The 21,167-nt window shown below is 41.1% G+C and overlaps 1 protein-coding gene across 1 annotated transcript; it reads left to right on the forward strand.

Moving 5' to 3' along the window:
• The first annotated feature begins 479 nt into the window (after positions 1-479).
• LOC142109207 (SH2 domain-containing adapter protein D-like) lies at positions 480-19,547 on the forward strand. The gene is made up of 8 exons (XM_075193306.1): positions 480-670; positions 1,022-1,095; positions 5,183-5,491; positions 8,926-9,043; positions 10,615-10,797; positions 14,850-15,042; positions 15,125-15,238; positions 18,241-19,547. The coding sequence occupies exons 3-8, from the start codon at positions 5,195-5,197 to the stop codon at positions 18,425-18,427; spliced, it is 1,092 nt and encodes a 363-aa protein (XP_075049407.1). The 5' UTR covers positions 480-670; positions 1,022-1,095; positions 5,183-5,194; the 3' UTR covers positions 18,428-19,547.
• Positions 19,548-21,167: the final 1,620 nt, after the last annotated feature.

Genomic DNA, 21,167 nt, shown 5'->3' on the forward strand with positions numbered 1-21,167 from the left:
GTACAATTCAGACCCACAGTATAGCTGGATTAACAAAGTATATCCAAATTAACATGATTAGCAGTGAGGAATAGAAGCCTACAACTGTGTTACCATATTTGGCTATTTAAACTTTTAAATCACGTGGCTGGTATATATGATGATGATGATGATGATAATGATGGCATTGTTAAACTAAACTACTGCAACTCTAATTTCGATTGCATTTTGTCTTTACATGTATTTTAGGCTGTAAAACCTCCTATGGGCTCCCCAGCCATTGTGCACTATAAATCCCAGCAGCCATGTCATGGCATCCCATGCTGGGACTTGTGGTTCACAAGAAGTGGAGAATCAGAAGCAGTTTACATGATGATGATTGCAGCATAATAAAACGTGTTGGTCACACAATCTGCTAGTGTGGCACTAGCCCATCTCTCACCTCCAGCCACTTCCCCCTCTCTCCCCCTTCCCCAATACCTCCCCCGTGTAATGCTCAGTAACAGCAGGCAATCTGCTGCTCCTTCAATCACATACAGACTTACTTCTCCCCCCACCCCGGGCGAGTTTAACAAGGAGCCAGGACAGCCCCCTCCTCTATTCATCCACCACCCCCTCCATCCTCCAACAGGGACAATACTACGCTACTTTCCCTGGATGTCTCTGCTGCAAGGACACCAGCCCTGCTCAGGTGAAGTGATGCTGGGTTATTGGGGCTAGGGGTGGGTGCGGACCCCCCTCTAATCCTGGGGGCTGGGGGCGCAACTTTGCAGAATTCTATTAGCATTTCCGACTCTCCCACTCCCTTTATCCTTTGTGTGATGCGGACAATGCAAATCTGCTCCTAGCGAGTTGGTTACAGGATGGACAGAGGTATCCAACCTGTGGCTTCCACTTCCAAGCTGCTGTTAGTCTACACGCCTGCTGGGACTTGTAGTACCACATCTTAGAGCTAAGCACAGCCTGCTGAAAAGATGTTTTTTGGGGGGTGGGATAGTTATATCTGATTAATAATGTTGCATTTCTGTTCATTTTGGTACAGGTCTTCATCTCACCATGTATTAGATTAGTGGTCCAGAAAGAAGGAGTTCAGTTTGGGCATCACATAGTGGCAGGGTAAGCATTTCTCTGTATTATTCTGTTTCTTTTATCATCCTATCTTACCATTTCTTACTTCCCCAGTAGTAGTCCCATACTTGCTAATCACAAAGCTGTTTGATTCATGTTTTCAAGGTATATTAAAATATAAATACATTTTTACTTTCTTTTGTTCTTATGCATTAAAACTTTTTTTGGAGGCTGACGAAAACAAGCGTTTTCATGTACTTTAAAAGCTGACTTTTTTTTTAAACAACTTGTCATGGGGATTTTAAAGCAGGGAAATCTTGTGGTTAATGCATTTGAATGTATTTGTGTATGTTCCTCTGTACAGCAATGATGTTATAGGGGTAATTTAGGGTTGTACACAAGTTTACAAGCTGGCTCCTGTAAAAATATGCAGGTTAAATAAGTCTGCCCGTATTTAGAGTTGCAGTAGTTATCTCTAAATATAGATATAACCAATGCACAAGTACTTGGCAAGCGTAGAACTTGCACCCAAATCGGAGGGAACGCTAACCATTAATCTGTGAGCTGCTTAAGTGGGCAAGGCTAACTTGCATCTACAGGACCTTTCTCTAATACACATGTGAATGCCCCTGATCCGGCCTCTGGAAGTGCAAGGGGCCACATGTGTTAGATACAGGCAGCTCCAAACGCTGTTAGTTGTGTGACAAATTATTCAAAATGATGGCAAGGAAATGCGCTTATAGTTAACTTCAAATGAGACCCTGCATTCTAAATTCTTAAATGCACAGTAATCCTCTAAACTACACCATTGACTGTAATGTGTCGTATTTAAATGAAGTCTGTTATTGTTTCTGTATTTCAATGAAATAATTGCTCAGGAATCATACACACACTGGAACTTTACATGCACACGTTTTTGTGGTCTTATCTCCGCTACACAGATACACAACTTAAAAATGCTTATCAATAGGGATCGATTCTTTTGGGGAACAGTATTGCAAAACAGAATAGAGCATAAGCACTTACAAATAGGTCCACATTCTGACCAGACCAATTTTCTGATTTTTGCGCTGGATCAGTTTAGGAAAGAATATATTTTTCTTCCTAAACAAGATTTCTATGGATTTTGTCATAACAGATAGGGATTTTTTTGGTTGCACTTTGTATTACATACAAGGGGGAGGGGAGGCAGGTACGGAATTGCTAAGCCCGGGCACAATGGTTGTGGATTTTAATGGTGGCCATTGGGTCTGTCTGTGCAGTCACACATATTGTGTTGGTAACAAATTTCCTATCAGTGGCTTTGACGATATAGGGGAAAACAGGTGAACAAAGTGAACAGGTGAACAAAGTGGTGAACAGGTGAACAAAATACTCTTCTGTGATTACTCTCATAGTTGTTTCATGCCTTTAGTTCGTTGGCTAATGCTAATGAGCTTACCCACAACAAATATGAGGAATTTAATCCAGGTCTTTCCTAGTTGTACGGTTCATGAACAAAAGTGTTGCTTTTATTTTAAAATGTTTCTCCATGACGGTATGTGGCCATCTCTACAGTAATACTTAGGGACGAAGTGCGATGAGTTTAGGGCCGAGGGTAAACAGGTGAAAACTGTGGGGATGGTGATAGTGTGACACCAATAAATACACACTCCTGTCACATAGAATTAATGAGGCATGCCTGGTGAGCTGGGGGAGAGATAGCGGATGACCAACTTTTTTAGCCTTTTATTTTTGGCATCATCAACTATTTATATAGCTCTACTAATTTCGCAGTCTAAATTGCCTAACATACACACATAGACAGACAGATAGAGACTAAGGTCAATTTGATAGCAGTCAATTAACCTACCAGTATGTTTTTGGAATGTCGGAGGAAACCGGAGCACCCGGAGGAAACCCACGCAAACACGGGGAGAACATACAAACTCCACACAGATAAAGCCATGGTCGGGAATCAAACTCATGACCCCAGTGCTGTGAGGCAGAAGTGCTAACCACTGAGCCACCGTGCTTGGCGTGTTTTCTTTTACCTTATTATTTAATTTTAGAGGTATTGGGGTTTTTTCGCAGGGTGGACAAGATCCATGTCCCTCATGCCTCCAGCTATGTTACATGGTGTGTAATAGTGATTTAATAGTAGCTGGCCTCTCAGCTGTGATCTATTGCTGTTGATTTAAAGACGGACAGCTTGGCTGATTACTACCTTCCATATGGCTTCCATACAAACACAAAAAGTGTTAATGATTGAGGTAACTCCTCATTTATGGCCTCCAGGCCTTAATCAATCACTGTGGCCAGCCCTCATGGCCTCAGCTGACCGAACACAAGCCATCTGCCTGCTGTAAATGGTCACTCAAACACAAGCCTCCCATTCTGGACTCCGGTGTCCAAAAGGACATCACAGCAGCTGCACATTGAGCCATCTGATGCATATTAGATGGATGTGGTCCTATCTACCTAGACTAGGGGGTATATTTACTATACTGCGGGTTTTAAGAAGTGGAGATGTTGCCTATAGCAACCAATCAGATTCTAGCTGTCATTTATTTAGTCCATTCTACAAAATGACAGCTAGAATCTGATTGGTTGCTATAGGCAACATCTCCACTTTTTCAAACCTGCAGTTTAGTAAATATACCCCTAGGTCCGCTCTGCTCTAACAGACGGGACACTGCAGGATAAGACAAATACAAATGTACAAGTCGCAGGATACGTCAAATACATGTGCAATATCAAGTCACAAAAGAGCTCACATAAAAATATAAAAACTATCCAATTAATGTCACTTGTTGATACTATAGTCAATAATGACAAAACATGAAATAGAAAAAAAATAAAAAATTCATTTTTTCCATGAAATACATTTGTTAGGATGTAATTAATGTTTCCTGTACATAAAATACATTTTTACAGCTGCTCCTGATAGCAAACACACGTTCCAGCATGCTAGCTCAGCTATAATGACTAGTGATCATCATCATCATCATCACCATTTATTTATATAGCGCCACTAATTCCGCAGCGCGGTACAGAGACCTCACTCACATCAGTCCCTGCCCCATTGGGGCGTACAGTCTAAAATCCCTAACACACACACAGACAGAGAGAGACACACACACAGACAGACACAGACTAGGGTCAATTTGTTAGCAGCCAATTAACCTACCAGTATGTTTTTTGGAGTGTGGGAGGAAACCGGAGCACCCGGAGGAAACCCAGGCAAACACGGAGAGAACATACAAACTCCTCACAGATAAGGCCAAGGTCGGGAATTGAACTCATGACCCCAGTGCTGCAAGGCAGATGTGCTAACCACTACGCCAATAATGACTAGTGATCGGCACTTACACCAGACCTGTAGCTGATGCAAGTGATACGACTGAAATTCACGTACCTTTGAGATTCCCAAAGCTTGCATCAGACGCTGCTGAGCTTGGTACGCCCTTCCTGTACATTGACTAAGTGCATACACCCCTTCTCCTGATATTGTAGGCTGTAGTAAGGGTCCTTTGCGCTTGAAAATGAATTGAACATTGTTGCGTTCTATGGCGTATGGTCTGATTCTGGGAATGCGCAGAATAATTGTGCGCATTATTTGCACCGTTTAGCCAGGGTTTACCACTGTCACAAACTACTTGGCAGGTAAAAATGACTTCCATAGGTGAAGACCAAGGGGTATATTTACTAAACTGCGGGTTTGAAAAAGTGGAGGTGTTGCCTATAGCAACCTATCAAATTCCAGCTGTCATTTTGTAGAATGCGCTAAATAAATGATAACTAGAATCTGATTGGTTGCTATAGGCAACATCTCCATTTTTTTTAAACCCGCAGTTTAGTAAATATACCCCCAGTCTTCCACACAAAGATTTATGCTTTTAAGACCATACTGTGGCAGAAGATGATGGATGGGAGAATATGATTGAGTTTTGCAGAGTTAATTAAAAAAAAAAACATTTTAGAACTTTGTGGCCATTTAGGTGTCCTTCCATGACATATCATTCTGAGCCGCAAGAATGTTGCCTAAACACGGTGATTTTGGTTTGTCAGTTCGACCATGTCAGGACATTCAAGTGATTACTTTGTTTGATGGAACTTAACATTACTGAGACTCTATCTCTCCTACTTTCTTTAGGCCAGTTTTCTAATGGCACGGTGGCTAAAGGATTACTTACATTTTGGGAGTAAGAGGTCTCCACCACAGCCTCCCAAACCCGACTACACAGAAAGTGAAATTCTCAGAGCCTACAGAGCTCAGAAGAGCCTAGATTTTGAAGACCCATATGAGGAGAAGGACAACGAAAAAGGTCTCTCGGGCTCCCAATCCAGACTTGATGAGCTCCAACTGACCATAGTGTCTCCTAGACACCGGCTAATCAAGGTGGAGCCTTCGGAGTGTAAAAGGAAACCTCATCTAGGAGCAGAAGAGGATGCTGGAGGACAGGTTAGTGACAGATTAAACGTGTAAGAGGCCAAGCATCATTAGAGGCATGTGAATAACCAAAACAAATAATAGTTGTGCATATTAGACCGGTGGATGCTGAGAATAGGCAAGAGGATCTCACAACAAGTACGGAAATGTCTGTGTAGTTCACCCAGCATCTTAATATGGGTGAAATGTGTTCCAGTCCAGGTTTTACTAATGAAGATAACTTCACTGAGGGTTTGGTCAGCCTGATCTCTGGCCCTGGATCTTAGGTTTGTTCATTCACTGTTTACTCCAGTCCAGGTTTTCCTAATGAAGATTACCTTGGTCATACTGATCTCTGGCCTAGACCTTAGGTTTGTTCATTCACTGTTTACTCCAGTCCAGGTTTTCCTAATGAAGATTACCTTGGTCATACTGATCTCTGGCCCTAAACCTTAGGTTTGTTCATTCACTGTTTACTCCAGTCCAGGTTTTCCTAATGAAGATTACTTTAGTCATCCTGATCTCTGGCCCTAGACCTTAGGTTTGTTCATTCACTGTTTACTCCAGTCCAAGTTCCCAGGTTTTGTGCTGATCCCCAAATGCCTGTTGGCGAATTACCTTCAAGCATTTTCCATATATCCCTGTTCCTAATATTCACACCCAGCAGCTTGGATAACCGAAGCTGACAAATGTTAAAAAAAATATTTTTCACAATGCTCTGTGTACGTCCTGGCAAACCTTCTGTCACTTTATTCCTTAAACATGCACGTCCATGTTTATATAAGGATATTCTTGCGAGACAATTGCACATCTGCAATTGTCTGCCATTATTTTTTGGCAAAGTTGCATCAGACTGAATGGGAACCCCTGTTGAACAGCTAGTTTTAAATTGTTCCACAGATTTTCAATGAGCTTGAATGAGATCGACGACTGGAATTTGACTGGACCACCCAATGACAATGATTTTTTTCGGTTTTATTTCAAGCTAAGTCAATATAGATTTTGTTTTACGCTTTGGGTCATAGACCTGCTGCAATATCAATCTTCCCCCACGTCCTAGGTCTCTTGCATACTACAGCAGTGTTTCCGCCAAGATATGTCAATATTTTGATCTGTTCGTTTGCCCTCTATTTTGACAGGTTTTCCGGTCCCTGAACCATAGAAGATTTCCCATAGAATTATGCTCCCGCCAACCAAACATAGCGCGTAGCGTTAAGTCCAGAAAGTTCAATCTTGGTCTTAACAGGCCATAGAATCTGCCTCCACTTGGTATGAAGGTCTCCAATGTGCTTTCTGGAAAACTATTGTCAACATTTCCTGTGATTTTTCTTCCACAGTGGTTTTCTTTTTTCTTTTGTCCCATAAAACGCAGACTGTGGGAAAGTTATTGTTGTGCAACGGACAATTTCTCCTCTGTGCGACATATCTAACACCTTCTCACTAAACTCTGTTTTCAACAATCTGTTCTAGACAAATTCACATTTGTGCCTTATTGTCTCTATTTCTTTATGATGGGTTTGACAGAGTTTTCGGCGGATAATAAAAGCCTTTGAATTTTTTTTTATATCCTTCCCCTGATAGATGCTTTTCAATTAACCTTTTCTTGGATTTGCCTTCATGATGAAGCTCTTGGCTGGGAATGCTCTAACCAACTGTGGGACCTCTCACAGATAGGTCTGTGTGTTTTTAAATCAATTGAAAGTCTTTAATTGTCCACAGGTGGACTCCGAGCAATTCATTATGTAACCTCTGGAAACTGATCGCACCAGAGTTTATTTGGTTGTAAAAGCGATCAACACTTACGCAATCAATCATTGTCGTTTTGTTTTAATTGTAAAAATAAAATGCTTTAGATATTTTTTAATTTTATTTGTCATTTGATGAACAGTAAGAATCCATTCTGATTACAGTGCTGGGGTCATGAGTTTGATTCCCGATCATGGCTTTATCTGTGTGGAGTTTGTATGTTCTCCCCGTGTTTGCGTGGGTTACTTTCGAGTTTCCTCCCACACCCCCAAAACATATTAGTACAGGCTGGTCTAACCTGTGGCACTCCATGTATTGTGAAACTACAAGTCCCAGCATACCCTTCCAGCAATAAGCTGCTATATATTGGCAAAGCAAGCTGGGGCTTGTAGTTTCACAACACTTGGAGTGCCACAGGTAAGCCAAGCCTGTACTAGTAGGTTAATTGGCAGCTATCAAAATCACCCTAGTTTATGTGTGTGTTAGAGAATTTAGACTGTAAGCCCCAATGGGGCAGGGACTGATGTGAATGAGTTCTCTGTACAGCGCTGCGTAATTAGTGGCGCTATATAAATAAATGATGATGATGATGATTTCATGATGTAAGAAAATTAAATGTCATACCAAAGGGGTGAATACTTTTTATACCCACTGTATGTTGTTGTTATTGCTACTACATACCTCCCAACTGTCTCGATTTTTGACCCAACGAAGGGGCGGAGCTTAAAGGGAAATTGGGTGGAGTTTGAATCAATACTTCCACTTGTGGGCGTGGTTTGCTCCAAACATGGGTGGGGCTTATTTTGTCCCACTTTCGAGGATGCTAAATTGCTAAATGCTGGGAGGTATGCTGCTATCTAAAAGCTCTTCACTAGAGGAAAAGGAGCATTTAAACAAAACACAAGCAGACTTATTTCATTTCATGAAACATGTTAACCTGTAGCACCCAATCAGATGTTAGCTTTTAGTCCATGGTACTCCAGGTCTTGGGAGCCAATTGTACTATATGACATAGACAGGGGATGGAGCTGGTAATTTCACTCCAGATGGTGCGACTATGGTTATCATCATCATCATCATTTATTTATATAGCACCAGCAGATTCCGTAGCGATTTACAATTGGGAACAAACATATATAAGACAATACTGGGTAATAAATACAGACAGAGAGGCAAGCTTACAATCTATAGGACAATGGGAGTTTGATACACAAGGGCACGTGCTACATCATATTGCACATTGGACCAGCTAGAATGCAGAGATAAAAAGTATTGAGTGGGCTGTGTGATCAGTCACACAACTATGTTGGTCAGAGGGTTGTTGTCTTGTGTTAGCTGTGTAGAGGTGGTAATATGGTAACCTAGGGAGATTAAGATGCTGGTTGAGGAATATTATAAGCTTGTCTGAAGAGGTTGGTTATCAGAGAACGCTTGAAGATTAGAAGAAAGTCTTACTCCGCGAGGGAGGGAATTCCACAAAGTGGGTGCAGTCCGAAAAAAGTCCTGTAACCGAAAATGGGAGGATGTGATGAGAGTGAAAGTGAGACGCAGAACGGAGGTGTCGAGTTGGGAGGTATTTTGAGACAAGTGAGGAGATGTATGTTGGTGCAATTATGTTGACGGCCTTGTATGTTAGTAGAAGAGTTTTATATTGGATTCGTGACTATGGTTATTATGTTTATAAGGATTGTGATAATGTTGTTTCTTCAATCTCAATACAGGTCACCAGTGTCTGTGATTATTCTAATCCATTTGACTTGAAGAACAATCAATGTGATCATGAGGAAATGGAAGACACCAGTTACATGGAGCCGTATAACAGTCAGGGACCTCAGCCAGGTACAGACAAGTACCACGTACAGTTTGACCTCAAATCTAAAGAGAGATTGTACCGGATGATTGCGTTGTGCAAAATGATCATCTAGCTGCAGATGATTTTATAACTCTAAATCTATAACTGTAATCAATAACATAAAATACTTGTAATTCCAGAACAGATGAAGGTACCGTGGTTTTTCCAACATTAGTTTAAAATTGGTAACCAGTATAAGTTGTAAAATGTTTCCAACGTAACCTCATAGTTGCCAAACTTTAACGATTGGCCTCCGGGAGTCTCAGTGTAGCGGTTCCGCGAATCGCTGCATTTTGGCCCTGCCCCCTGTGACGTAATGACGCAAACATTTAGCACGGGGGGCGGGCCAAAATGATGCGATTCCCGGAGACTCATGGAGGCTTCAAATCTGGAAGTGGGCAGAGGCAGAAGAATTGTCAGCTCTCCCAGGAGAGTTGGCAAGTATGCGTAACCTGCCACTATTTAGTGGGGACATGTTGTTCTTGCATGCAAACAAAATGGCTGCCTATATTTTATTCACAGTCGTTCTGTCCCCACTTGTTGTATCTTATAATTGATATTAGAAGGGAACCCTAAGAACTTATCAAAGATGTTTTCCACCTTCAATAAGATTTTAACTTAGGAAATACCAGTCCAGACAGCTTTATTTAGGTAATGTAACTTAAAATATTGTGTGGAAATGTATTGTGTAGCAATGTACAGATCGGCTCTCCATGGTAGCCATGTTTTGTTATCTAACATTGCCTTTATATCTAACAGTTGTTATTAAGGATGCTTTAAGCATTTTGGCCAATACACGCTCTTTGTGATGTATCTGAGTGAAAAGGTCCTCACAACTTGTAAATAAACCTGTGTTTAGTGCAAGGGGTATATTTACTAAACTGCGAGTTTGAAATAGTGGAGATGTTGCCTATAGCAACCAATCAGATTCTAGGTATCATTTATTTAGTACATTCTACAAAATCACAGCTAGAATCTGATTGGTTGCCATAGGCAACATCTCCACTTTTTCAAACCTGCAGTTTAGTCAATCTAGCCCCAAGTCTCTATGAATGGTGGTGGTGGGGGGGGGGGGGATATGAGAACGTCTTAGGGGCAGAGTTATCAAACAAAAAGGGAAAGTGGAGGTTTTGCTCATAGCAACCAATCAGATTCTAGCTATCATGTTCTAGAATGTGCTAAATCAGTGATGGGCAACTCTAGAATGTGCTGAATCAATGATGGGCAACTCTGGAAGGGTGGATGCGGCCCTACAAGATGACAAAGGGCCCCACTGAGGACGGGGGGAGCACACTGCAAACTCTTCTCCTCCGTTATGTGGCGTGACCTCCTTGCGTCACGTGAGGTAAAGCAGCGAATAACAGCGGGAGTAGCAGACTGCTGGGCCGCAGGTGAAGGCTTGGCCGGCCGCCTGTTGCTCACTGTACTAGATGATAGCTAGAATATGATTGGCTGCTATGGGCAACACATCCACTTTTCCTTATACAAAAGTTTGTTACATCCACCCCTTACACTAATATGTTATTATTAACTGTAATCTCTTTTACTATGTCTATAGATCAGCTCAGCACGGGGGAGAAGGAGACAGACAAGGTTTTGCAGCTGTACGACTCTCCATACAATGATAAATACAGGACCATCCCTCATGAAAGGTTCCAACCCTCTGAAGATGAAAGACCAGCAGATGAGTATGACCAGCCGTGGGAGTGGAAGAAAGATAATATCAGCCGAGCATTTGCAGGTAGAGAATACCTGCTGTAAGAATATGAATACCTGCCGTAAGAATGAGAATACCTGCTGTAAGAATGAGAATACCTGCCATAAGAATATGAATACCTGCCATAAGAATATGAATACCTGCTGTAAGAATGAGAATACCTGCCGTAAGAATATGAATACCTGCTGTAAGAATGAGAATACCTGCCGTAAGAATGAGAATACCTGCCGTAAGAATGAGAATACCTGCCGTAAGAATATGAATACCTGCCGTAAGAATGAGAATACCTGCTGTAAGAATGAGAATACCTGCTGTAAGAATGAGAATACCTGCCATAAGAATATGAATACCTGCTGTAAGAATGAGAATATCTGCTGTAAGAATGAGAATACCTGCCGTAAGAATATGAATACCTGCCGTAAGAATGAGAATACCTGCCGTAAGAATATGAATACCTGCCGTAAGAATGAGAATACCTGCTGTAAGAATGAGAATACCTGCCATAAGAATATGAATACCTGCTGTAAGAATGAGAATATCTGCTGTAAGAATGAGAATACCTGCCGTAAGAATATGAATACCTGCCGTAAGAATGAGAATACCTGCCGTAAGAATGAGAATACCTGCCGTAAGAATGAGAATACCTGCCGTAAGAATATGAATACCTGCCGTAAGAATGAGAATACCTGCCATAAGAATATGAATACCTGCTGTAAGAATGAGAATATCTGCTGTAAGAATGAGAATACCTGCCGTAAGAATATGAATACCTGCCGTAAGAATGAGAATACCTGCCGTAAGAATGAGAATACCTGCCGTAAGAATATGAATACCTGCCGTAAGAATGAGAATACCTGCCATAAGAATATGAATACCTGCTGTAAGAATGAGAATATCTGCTGTAAGAATGAGAATACCTGCCGTAAGAATATGAATACCTGCCGTAAGAATGAGAATACCTGCCGTAAGAATGAGAATACCTGCCGTAAGAATGAGAATACCTGCCGTAAGAATGAGAATACCTGCCGTAAGAATATGAATACCTGCCGTAAGAATGAGAATACCTGCCCTAAGAATGAGAATACCTGCCGTAAGAATATGAATACCTGCCGTAAGAATATGAATACCTGCCGTAAGAATGAGAATACCTGCCGTAAGAATATGAATACCTGCCGTAAGAATGAGAATACCTGCCATAAGAATATGAATACCTGCCGTAAGAATGAGAATACCTGCCATAAGAATATGAATACCTGCCGTAAGAATGAGAATACCTGCCGTAAGAATGAGAATACCTGCCTTTAAGAATATGAATACCTGCCGTAAGAATGAGAATACCTGCCTTTAAGAATATGAATACCTGCTGTAAGAATGAGAATACCTGCCGTAAGAATATGAATACCTGCTGTAAGAATGAGAATACCTGCTGTAAGAATGAGAATACCTGCTATAAGAATGAGAATACCTGCTGTAAGAATGAGAATACCTGCTGTAAGAATGAGAATACCTGCTGTAAGAATGAGAATACCTGCTGTAAGAATGAGAATACCTGCTGTAAGAATATGAATACCTGCCGTAAGAATGAGAATACCTGCCGTAAGAATGAGAATACCTGCCTTTAAGAATATGAATACCTGCCGTAAGAATGAGAATACCTGCCTTTAAGAATATGAATACCTGCTGTAAGAATGAGAATACCTGCCGTAAGAATATGAATACCTGCTGTAAGAATGAGAATACCTGCTGTAAGAATGAGAATACCTGCTATAAGAATGAGAATACCTGCTGTAAGAATGAGAATACCTGCTGTAAGAATGAGAATACCTGCTGTAAGAATGAGAATACCTGCTGTAAGAATGAGAATACCTGCTGTAAGAATATGAATACCTGCTGTAAGAATGAGAATACCTGCTGTAAGAATGAGAATACCTGCCATAAGAATATGAATACCTGCCGTAAGAATGAGAATACCTGCTGTAAGAATGAGAATATCTGCTGTAAGAATGAGAATACCTGCCGTAAGAATATGAATACCTGCCGTAAGAATGAGAATACCTGCCGTAAGAATATGAATACCTGCCGTAAGAATGAGAATACCTGCTGTAAGAATATGAATACCTGCCGTAAGAATATGAATACCTGCTGTAAGAATGAGAATACCTGCTGTAAGAATGAGAATACCTGCTGTAAGAATGAGAATACCTGCTGTAAGAATGAGAATATCTGCTGTAAGAATGAGAATACCTGCCATAAGAATATGAATACCTGCCGTAGGAATGAGAATACCTGCTGTAAGAATGAGAATATCTGCTGTAAGAATTAGAATACCTGCCGTAAGAATATGAATACCTGCCGTAAGAATGAGAATACCTGCCATAAGAATATGAATACCTGCCGTAAGAATATGAATACCTGCTGTAAGAATGAGAATACCTGCTGTAAGAATGAGAATATCTGCTGTAAGAATGAGAATACCTGCCATAAGAATATGAATACCTGCCGTAAGAATGAGAATACCTTCTGTAAGAATATGAATACCTGCCGTAAGAATGAGAATACCTGCTGTAAGAATGAGAATATCTGCTGTAAGAATTAGAATACCTGCCGTAAGAATATGAATACCTGCTGTAAGAATGAGAATACCTGCCGTAAGAATATGAATACCTGCCGTAAGAATATGAATACCTGCCGTAAGAATGAGAATACCTGCCATAAGAATATGAATACCTGCTGTAAGAATGAGAATACCTGCCATAAGAATATGAATACCTGCCGTAAGAATGAGAATACCTGCCGTAAGAATGAGAATACCTGCCGTAAGAATGAGAATACATGCCGTAAGAATGAGAATACCTGCCGTAAGAATGAGAATACCTGCCGTAAGAATATGAATATCTGCTGTAAGAATGAGAATACCTGCCATAAGAATATGAATACTGCTGTAAGAATGAGAATACCTGCTGTAAGAATGAGAATACCTGCCATAAGAATATGAATACCTGCCGTAAGAATGAGAATACCTGCCATAAGAATATGAATACCTGCTGTAAGAATGAGAATACCTGCCATAAGAATATGAATACCTGCCGTAAGAATGAGAATACCTGCCATAAGAATATGAATACCTGCCGTAAGAATATGAATATCTGCCGTAAGAATGAGAATACCTGCTGTAAGAATGAGAATACCTGCTGTAAGAATGAGAATACCTGCTGTAAGAATGAGAATACCTGCTGTAAGAATGAGAATACCTGCTGTAAGAATGAGAATACCTGCCAAAAGAATAAGACCTTTACGTAAAATGACTGTAATATATATGATTAAAAGATACATCGACTTTTTGTAGATTTTTGTAGGTTCTTTAACTCGTGTAAACACCAAGGGCTATTTTTACCAGCACAAGCCTTGCCGTGTTTCTATAGTTTTCTATTTAATCTCTGTAGTAAAGCGTATTTAACGCTTACCCAAGTTTTAAAGTTCCGCTCTGTTTCTTTCTGTATTGATGAGCCGTATAAACCCGTTGCTTCCTCTGCTATTGTCAACGTTTTCATATTTCCACTGTGAATAACCTCCTAGTGCAGTGTTGGCTAACCTGTGACGCTCCAGGTGTTGTGAAACTACAAGTCCCAGCATGCTTTGCCAATATATAGCAGCTTATTGCTGGAAGGGTATGCTGGGACTTGTAGTTTCACAACACCTGGAGTGTCACTGGTTAGCCAACACTGTCCTAGAGATTTGAAAGCCATTGACAAATGATGAAGAGGTTGGGGTTGGATTCTAGTAAGAGCTAAGTACACTCTACTAGAGAGTATGTAACAACGAGTACAAAAGGCGGACTTGTCCTTACGGATGTTAGCAAACAAGCTACAAAATTCTACCGCTTTATAGCTATAAGTAACACGATATTTAAGCTCCTAATTCCTCTGCCCTTTAAATCTTGCTCTCTGGTTTCTCACAATAACGTTCCGCTGTTCTATAGCTCATGTGACACTAGCTAGAGACGGACGGTACGCGGGATACAGTGAATCGTTAGCTATGTGAATAAATGTAACTCTGTTTTGTCCTGTCACCTACAGTCCAGTTTGAGGGCTCAGGATGGCCTTGTGGTTCTCCCCACTCAAGAGCACGGCTCCTACAGTCCGCTCCGAAAAGCCCTGTAAATCTCAGACCCTCTAGCCCCGAGCTCACAGGTCACAGAGAACACGGATCTCCCCCTAAAGACACCTCAAGAGGGCGGAAGGCAAATTGTGGAGAGCTCCAAAGACAAGGGTGAGTCTTTCTGTAACAGATGGTGAGATAGTGACGAATGGTTATTTTTTTGGGGGCGTCTCAAACCTCATTCCCTCTACAGGTGGTTCCACGGAGCTATGAGCTGTACGGACGCAGAGAGACGTTTGCACAAAAGCGAAGCTGGGAGCTTCTTAGTGCGCACAGAAGCTGAAAGCATGTTCTTCCTGTCAGTTAGGTGAGTACCACTCAATCAGTATTGGGTCCTATTTAATATTTCATTAATGCCCTCCTGGATGACCTAGAAATTGAGGTGACCATATTTACAGATTACGCTAAACAAGTAATTCACAAGGACAAGATTAAGATGGCAAGAAAAACGTGCTCCAACGTAAATAAATGTAAGATAATGCAATTGGTAAACATTATGCTACATATACATTAAGTGATATACAAGTGTTTACTTTGAGGGGATAAGGTGCCATTATTATATATTGTGACCGAGGTAGGGGAACGGGTATCATCTCCTGGGGTAGAAGGTAGCAGCCGAGAGATCACAAAAGTCCAAAGTTTTGGGTACAACTGGCTGAAGTTGTATTAAGCAAGAAAATCATCATCATCAGTTATTTATATAGCGCCACTAATTCCGCAGCGCTGTACAGAGAACTCACTCACATCAGTTCCTGCCCCATTGGAGCTTACAGTCTAAATCCCCTAACATACACAGACACACAAACACACACAGACTAGGGTCAATTTTGATAGCAGCCAATTAACCTACCAGTATGTTTTTGGAGTGTGGGAGGAAACCGGAGCACCTGGAGGAAACCCACGGGAATTGAACTCATGACTCCAGTGCTGTGAGACAAGTGCTAACCACTTTTGAACTTCAAAATAAATACCTTGCCTGTCCGGCTCTAACTATATACAAGTCAGTCCCGACTAACAAACTAAAACAAAACATAAGAAGTTCCAGCACGGTTTCCTTACTGCAAAGATCCGTCTTCCTCTCTCAGAGACTTTGCAGTCCCTTTCCCCAGGTAGTTAGAGACTGAATCCACTGCCTAGCAGCCTTTTAAACACAGTTCACAGCTGCCAACATTAATCAGTCTGACAGCAGAACAGAAGACCAGGACTGGGCCTTGTAAGTGGAGCCCACCCTTCTCTCTCCATCTACAACCCCAGGAACCCTTTACTAGCATTTCCCAAATATAAACACTCTTCCTGGGGTTTTAAAACATGTAAGTTAGAAACCTGGGACTAATATACCTGCCTGCAAACACTATTCCACTTTCTTTGTGACAAGAAGGTCAATGCAAATATGTTTCTAAAGCTTTCTATTAACAGGCACTATGGATCTGACCAAAAGAATTATTCAGTAATTACATGTTCATCAACCATAAGAAACTGGAGCAGCTACACAGTGCGACAAGACTGAAATAAGAGCTGTTATTATTTCCCTGAACAGACAGTAGAAAAATGACAGATACTCTGTCTTATATACACTGGCTATAAAAAGTATTCACTTCCTTTAGCATTTATCACAATTTATTGTCATGGAATCAAAATGAACTTATTCAGGAAGTAACATGTACTGCCAACTTAAAAAACCCCAAAACAAAAACAAACTTTTTCTTAATTGTAAATAAAAAAACAGGCAAAAATTGATTGCATCCATTCTGCTTAGACGCGCTTAAATGAAACCCGGTGCAATCAGTAGTGTTCAGAGGTATCGTAATTGGTGGGAGTCCATGTGTGCACAATTTAGTGTTTTTTCGATTGATTTAAAAATAAATGTGGAAAAAATTAGCTATGGCGTTTGCAAGTCAGGGCTTCATCATGAAGATCATATAAAGCAAATCCAAGAAATGGTTATTGAAAGCACCAAACAGGGGGAGGATATGAGAAGAAATCAAAGACTTCTAATGACTCACATTTTCAAGGTCATCCTAATGGAGAGAATTTTGGACACCTGTGAATTTGTCTAGAAATTGTCAGAAACTCATCATTCATGTCAGGAGGGGACTTGTCCTGGAGGCCACCAGGGTCCTAAGGCAACTCTGACAGTTACAGTCCTATATGGCTGAAATAGGAGTGACTGTCTATGACCCTCCCATAACATAAGCTTTATCAAGAAAATACCATTGTTAAAAGAAAATCATATGAAATCTTACTATGAATTAAGAACCTGTGGTCTGATGAGGCCAAGATTTAATGTTTTCTCCTGCAGCAAAAGCCACATTGGAGTGTTGGAAATACAAAGGAATCAATGTCCTGGGGGGGGTACTAAACCGTGAGTTTGAAAAAGTGGAGATGTTGCCTATAGCAGCCAATCAGATTCTAGTTATCCTTTATTTAGTACATTCTACAAAATGATAACTAGAATCTGATTGGTTGCTATAGGCAACAACGCCACTTTTTCAAACCCCCAGTTTAGTAAATATGCCCCCTGGATTTGGCTCAGTCAGACCTCAATGCCATCAAGAATGTTTGGAATGATTCTTGTGCAGTACCCGGATATGCCAATCTGGTAGAGACTAAAGTGAAGAGACTTGCGGTGCATCTACCAAGTGTAATAAAGAGGGGAGTGAATACTTATGTAATAAATTATTGTATGTTTTTTTTACGAGTGACTAATTAAGAAAATACTTTTAATTTCTTTTTTTTATTTATATGTGGTGTATATTATTAGTTAAAACTCCCACATTAATTTAATTTTGATACCACACTGTAGGATAATAAAATGTGAACAATGCTAAAGGATGTTCATTATAGTCACTGAATATTTATATATAGCGGAATACAAGATTCACACTTGCAAAGCTGACCGTTGCATACAATTGGGGCAGCACGGTGGCTCAGTGGTTAGCACTTCTGCCTCACAGCACTGAGGTCATGAGTTCAATTCCCGACCATGGCCTTATCTGTGTGGAGTTTGCATATTCTCCCCGTGTTTGCGTGGGTTTCCTCCAGGTGCTCCGGTTTCCTCCCACACTCCAAAAACATACTGGCAGGTTAATTGGCTGCTATCAAAATTGACCTTAGTCTCTCTATCTCTCCCTCCTTCCTTAGACCGTAAGCTGCAATGGGGCGGGGACTGATGTGAGTGAGTTCTCTGTACAGCGCTGCGGAATTAGTGGCGCTATATAAATAAATGGTGATGGTGAATTGTGCATAGCTAATAAGGTTGCAATCAAGCTAAGCTTTTTACATGTCAATTTCTTTCTCTTTGTTTGACAGAGGACATTACAGCATCCTGCACGTGAAGTTGATAGGCATACCAGACGGTCATTTCATGCTCGGCGACAGCGGTCCGGCTTTCCCGTGCATCCATGATCTGGTCCAGCATTACAGCCAAAGTCCGCTGCTTTTCCCAGGGGAGGGACAAGCATGTCTTGGCCATCCGGTGCCTGCAGGGACACAGTGATACGTAGTGACCAAATAGTGACTCTTTGATTGTGCAATACCATAAACTAATGGTAGAGCACATGCCTTAAATTCTACTACAATGGAAGAAGCATCATGGGCTAAACTTCGATTACCTGCAACGTCTAGCATTGCCAAGGAACTCTTATCTTGCCCATCACAAATAACATGATATCCTTATGTATTTAGCATACTTATCCTAAAAGAGCAGAGTATAGGTTGGGGGCGCTCACTTGCCCTCTACCTGGGCTCATTATTGAAATTCCCTTCGCCTCCTCACCCAGATGGTTAATCTCCAAATTTGGGGGTAGAGCTGCTCATCCTAAAGATGTGGGGGGTTGAAACCAATTATCCCACAAGGGGAATTCTCGCATCTTGTCCTGAGGAACTTTTTTTACAGTGATCTATTCCAAACACCCTCTGTGTCCTTCATTTGCACATGAAAGGGAGTAGTAAGTAAATGAGGACACGGTCCAAGCAGGAAGAACGACCAACAAAGACCTGACTATGTTCTGTACAGCTACTGTTAAGCTGGGTACACACCTATGCAATCCTACTTCATATGCAATGTCTGTAATGATTTCACCAAGGATTGGAGGTTCTGCTGAGCATGCCGATCCATGCCTACACACCTACACGATTTACCTTCAGACCTGTGATCTTCATCTCTCGTAACCATCGGCTGAAAAGATCGTGACTGCACACTCTACAGATATCTGCCTAATGCTGGCTAGGAGTGCGTTCACATGCCGCATTTGCCCGACATCATTGATCGTGATTTTTAGGAAGGTTAGAAAACCAAATTAAACGATGCAATATGCTTTGGAACAATAAAACATTATTGGGGAAGCCTACAAACTCTTGTAATATCTGAGCAAACAGTCGTTTATCATGTAACCTGCACGATATCTGCAACAATGTCTACCCAGCTCAAGTTATGTGGATGAGCTCACATTGAAAGTACCATGTCCTCCATGACTGCATTTGACTTTATCCACTGTTCTCGGGAATTAAATATGTAGGAAGTGGCGATGCTGCTTCATCCCAGCCTGCAATATATTAACACTATTATTTTAAAGCTTTTATATAAACAAATTAAAGGTTTCATGTTTGCAATCCTTTTTTGCTGTCCTATCCTTGCTCTAACATACAATTCAGATGTGCCCCCCCCCCTGAGGGTCAGGATCCTGGATGTAGTATCAGGGTTAAATTTATCAAGCTGTGGGTTTGAAAAAGTGGAGATGTATAACAACCAATCAGATTCTAGCTGTCATTTGTTTAGTACATTTTACAAAATGACAGCTAGAATCTGATTGGTTGCTATAGGCAACTTCTCCACTTATTCAAACCCACAGCTTGATAAATGTATCCGCCCCCCCCAGACTTTGTTTTTGAAACTTTCTGATTGACACGCAGAACATTTTATTGGGGTGGCCAATAGCACATTAATACTGGGGCTCCCAGCTTCAAAAAAAAGGTTGAGCACCACCCTTTTAAAATTTCATTAAACCTAAAATGCAATTTACATTAAATAAAAGATCTACTAGTAACATTCACAAATATATGTGTAAAGATTCCAGTACATTGATAGAACGTGGAATGTTCTACATTGTGTTTAAAGTTCATTTTCAATGTACACAAGCTATTGTTCACTGTTATCAGCCAGTTTGTGCCTGTACGTGGTTGACTGCTGGTTCCTTTAGTAGGGTTCAAGTGAAATTAAATAACAAATAATAATGGATTATGTCAGTAGTCATAGAGTACTGGGGCTAGATTTACTAAGCTGCGGGTTTGAAAAAGTGGGGATGTTGCCTATAGCAACCAATCAGATTCTAGCTGTCATTTTGTAGAAGGTACTAAATAAATGAAAGCTAGAATCTGATTGGTTGCTATAGGCAACATCCCCACTTTTTTAAACCCGCAGCTTAGTAAATCTAGCCCCTGGAGTCATCTGTTGGCAAATGTTAATACTGGTCTGTTGCGAATTCTCAATGTTTGATTTGGATTAGCGTCCCCTAAAATGTTGGTAATTTTTAGCCTCATCACACTTTTAGGGGATATTTACTAAAATACACTTTGGGGGCTTTTCAAACCACCTCACATCACCAGCGGTTGTCATCCCCAGACCACAGGATTTGCTACCTTGCAGTTTGGAGGGGCGAGAATCCAAACCCCTTGTAATGTATGGCGGTTTGATAACCCCCAAATGGCATGCGGTTTAGGGCAACCCTAACCCTAGCATTTACCTTACATTAGCTAGGGTACAACATAATAAAGGTAAAAAAAAAACATCTTCCCTTATGTAATGGGGGCAGCACGGTGGCTCAGTGGTTAGCACTTCTGCCTTACAGCACTGGGGTCATGAGTTCAATTCCCGACCATGGCCTTATCTGTGAGGAGTTTGTATGTTCTCCCCGTGTTTGCGTGGGTTTCCTCCGGGTGCTCCGGTTTCCTCCCACACTACAAAAACATACTGGTAGGTTAATTGGCTGCTAACAAATTGACCCTAGTCTGTGTGTCTGTCTATGTGTATGTGTATGTGTGTGTGTGTGTTAGGGAATTTAGACTGTAAGCCCCAATGGGGCAGGGACTGATGTGAGTGAGTTCTCTGTACAGCGCTGCGGAATTAGTGGCGCTATATAAATAAATGATGATGATGATGATGATGTAATAGCTCGTGCTCCTCAGCATTGCGTCAAGTCCTCGAGGGGGTGGGGGTGCGGAATCAATCAATCAGGTCC

Source organism: Mixophyes fleayi, chromosome 12 (genome assembly GCF_038048845.1).
Source record: "Mixophyes fleayi isolate aMixFle1 chromosome 12, aMixFle1.hap1, whole genome shotgun sequence".
Lineage (NCBI taxonomy): Eukaryota > Metazoa > Chordata > Amphibia > Anura > Limnodynastidae > Mixophyes > Mixophyes fleayi.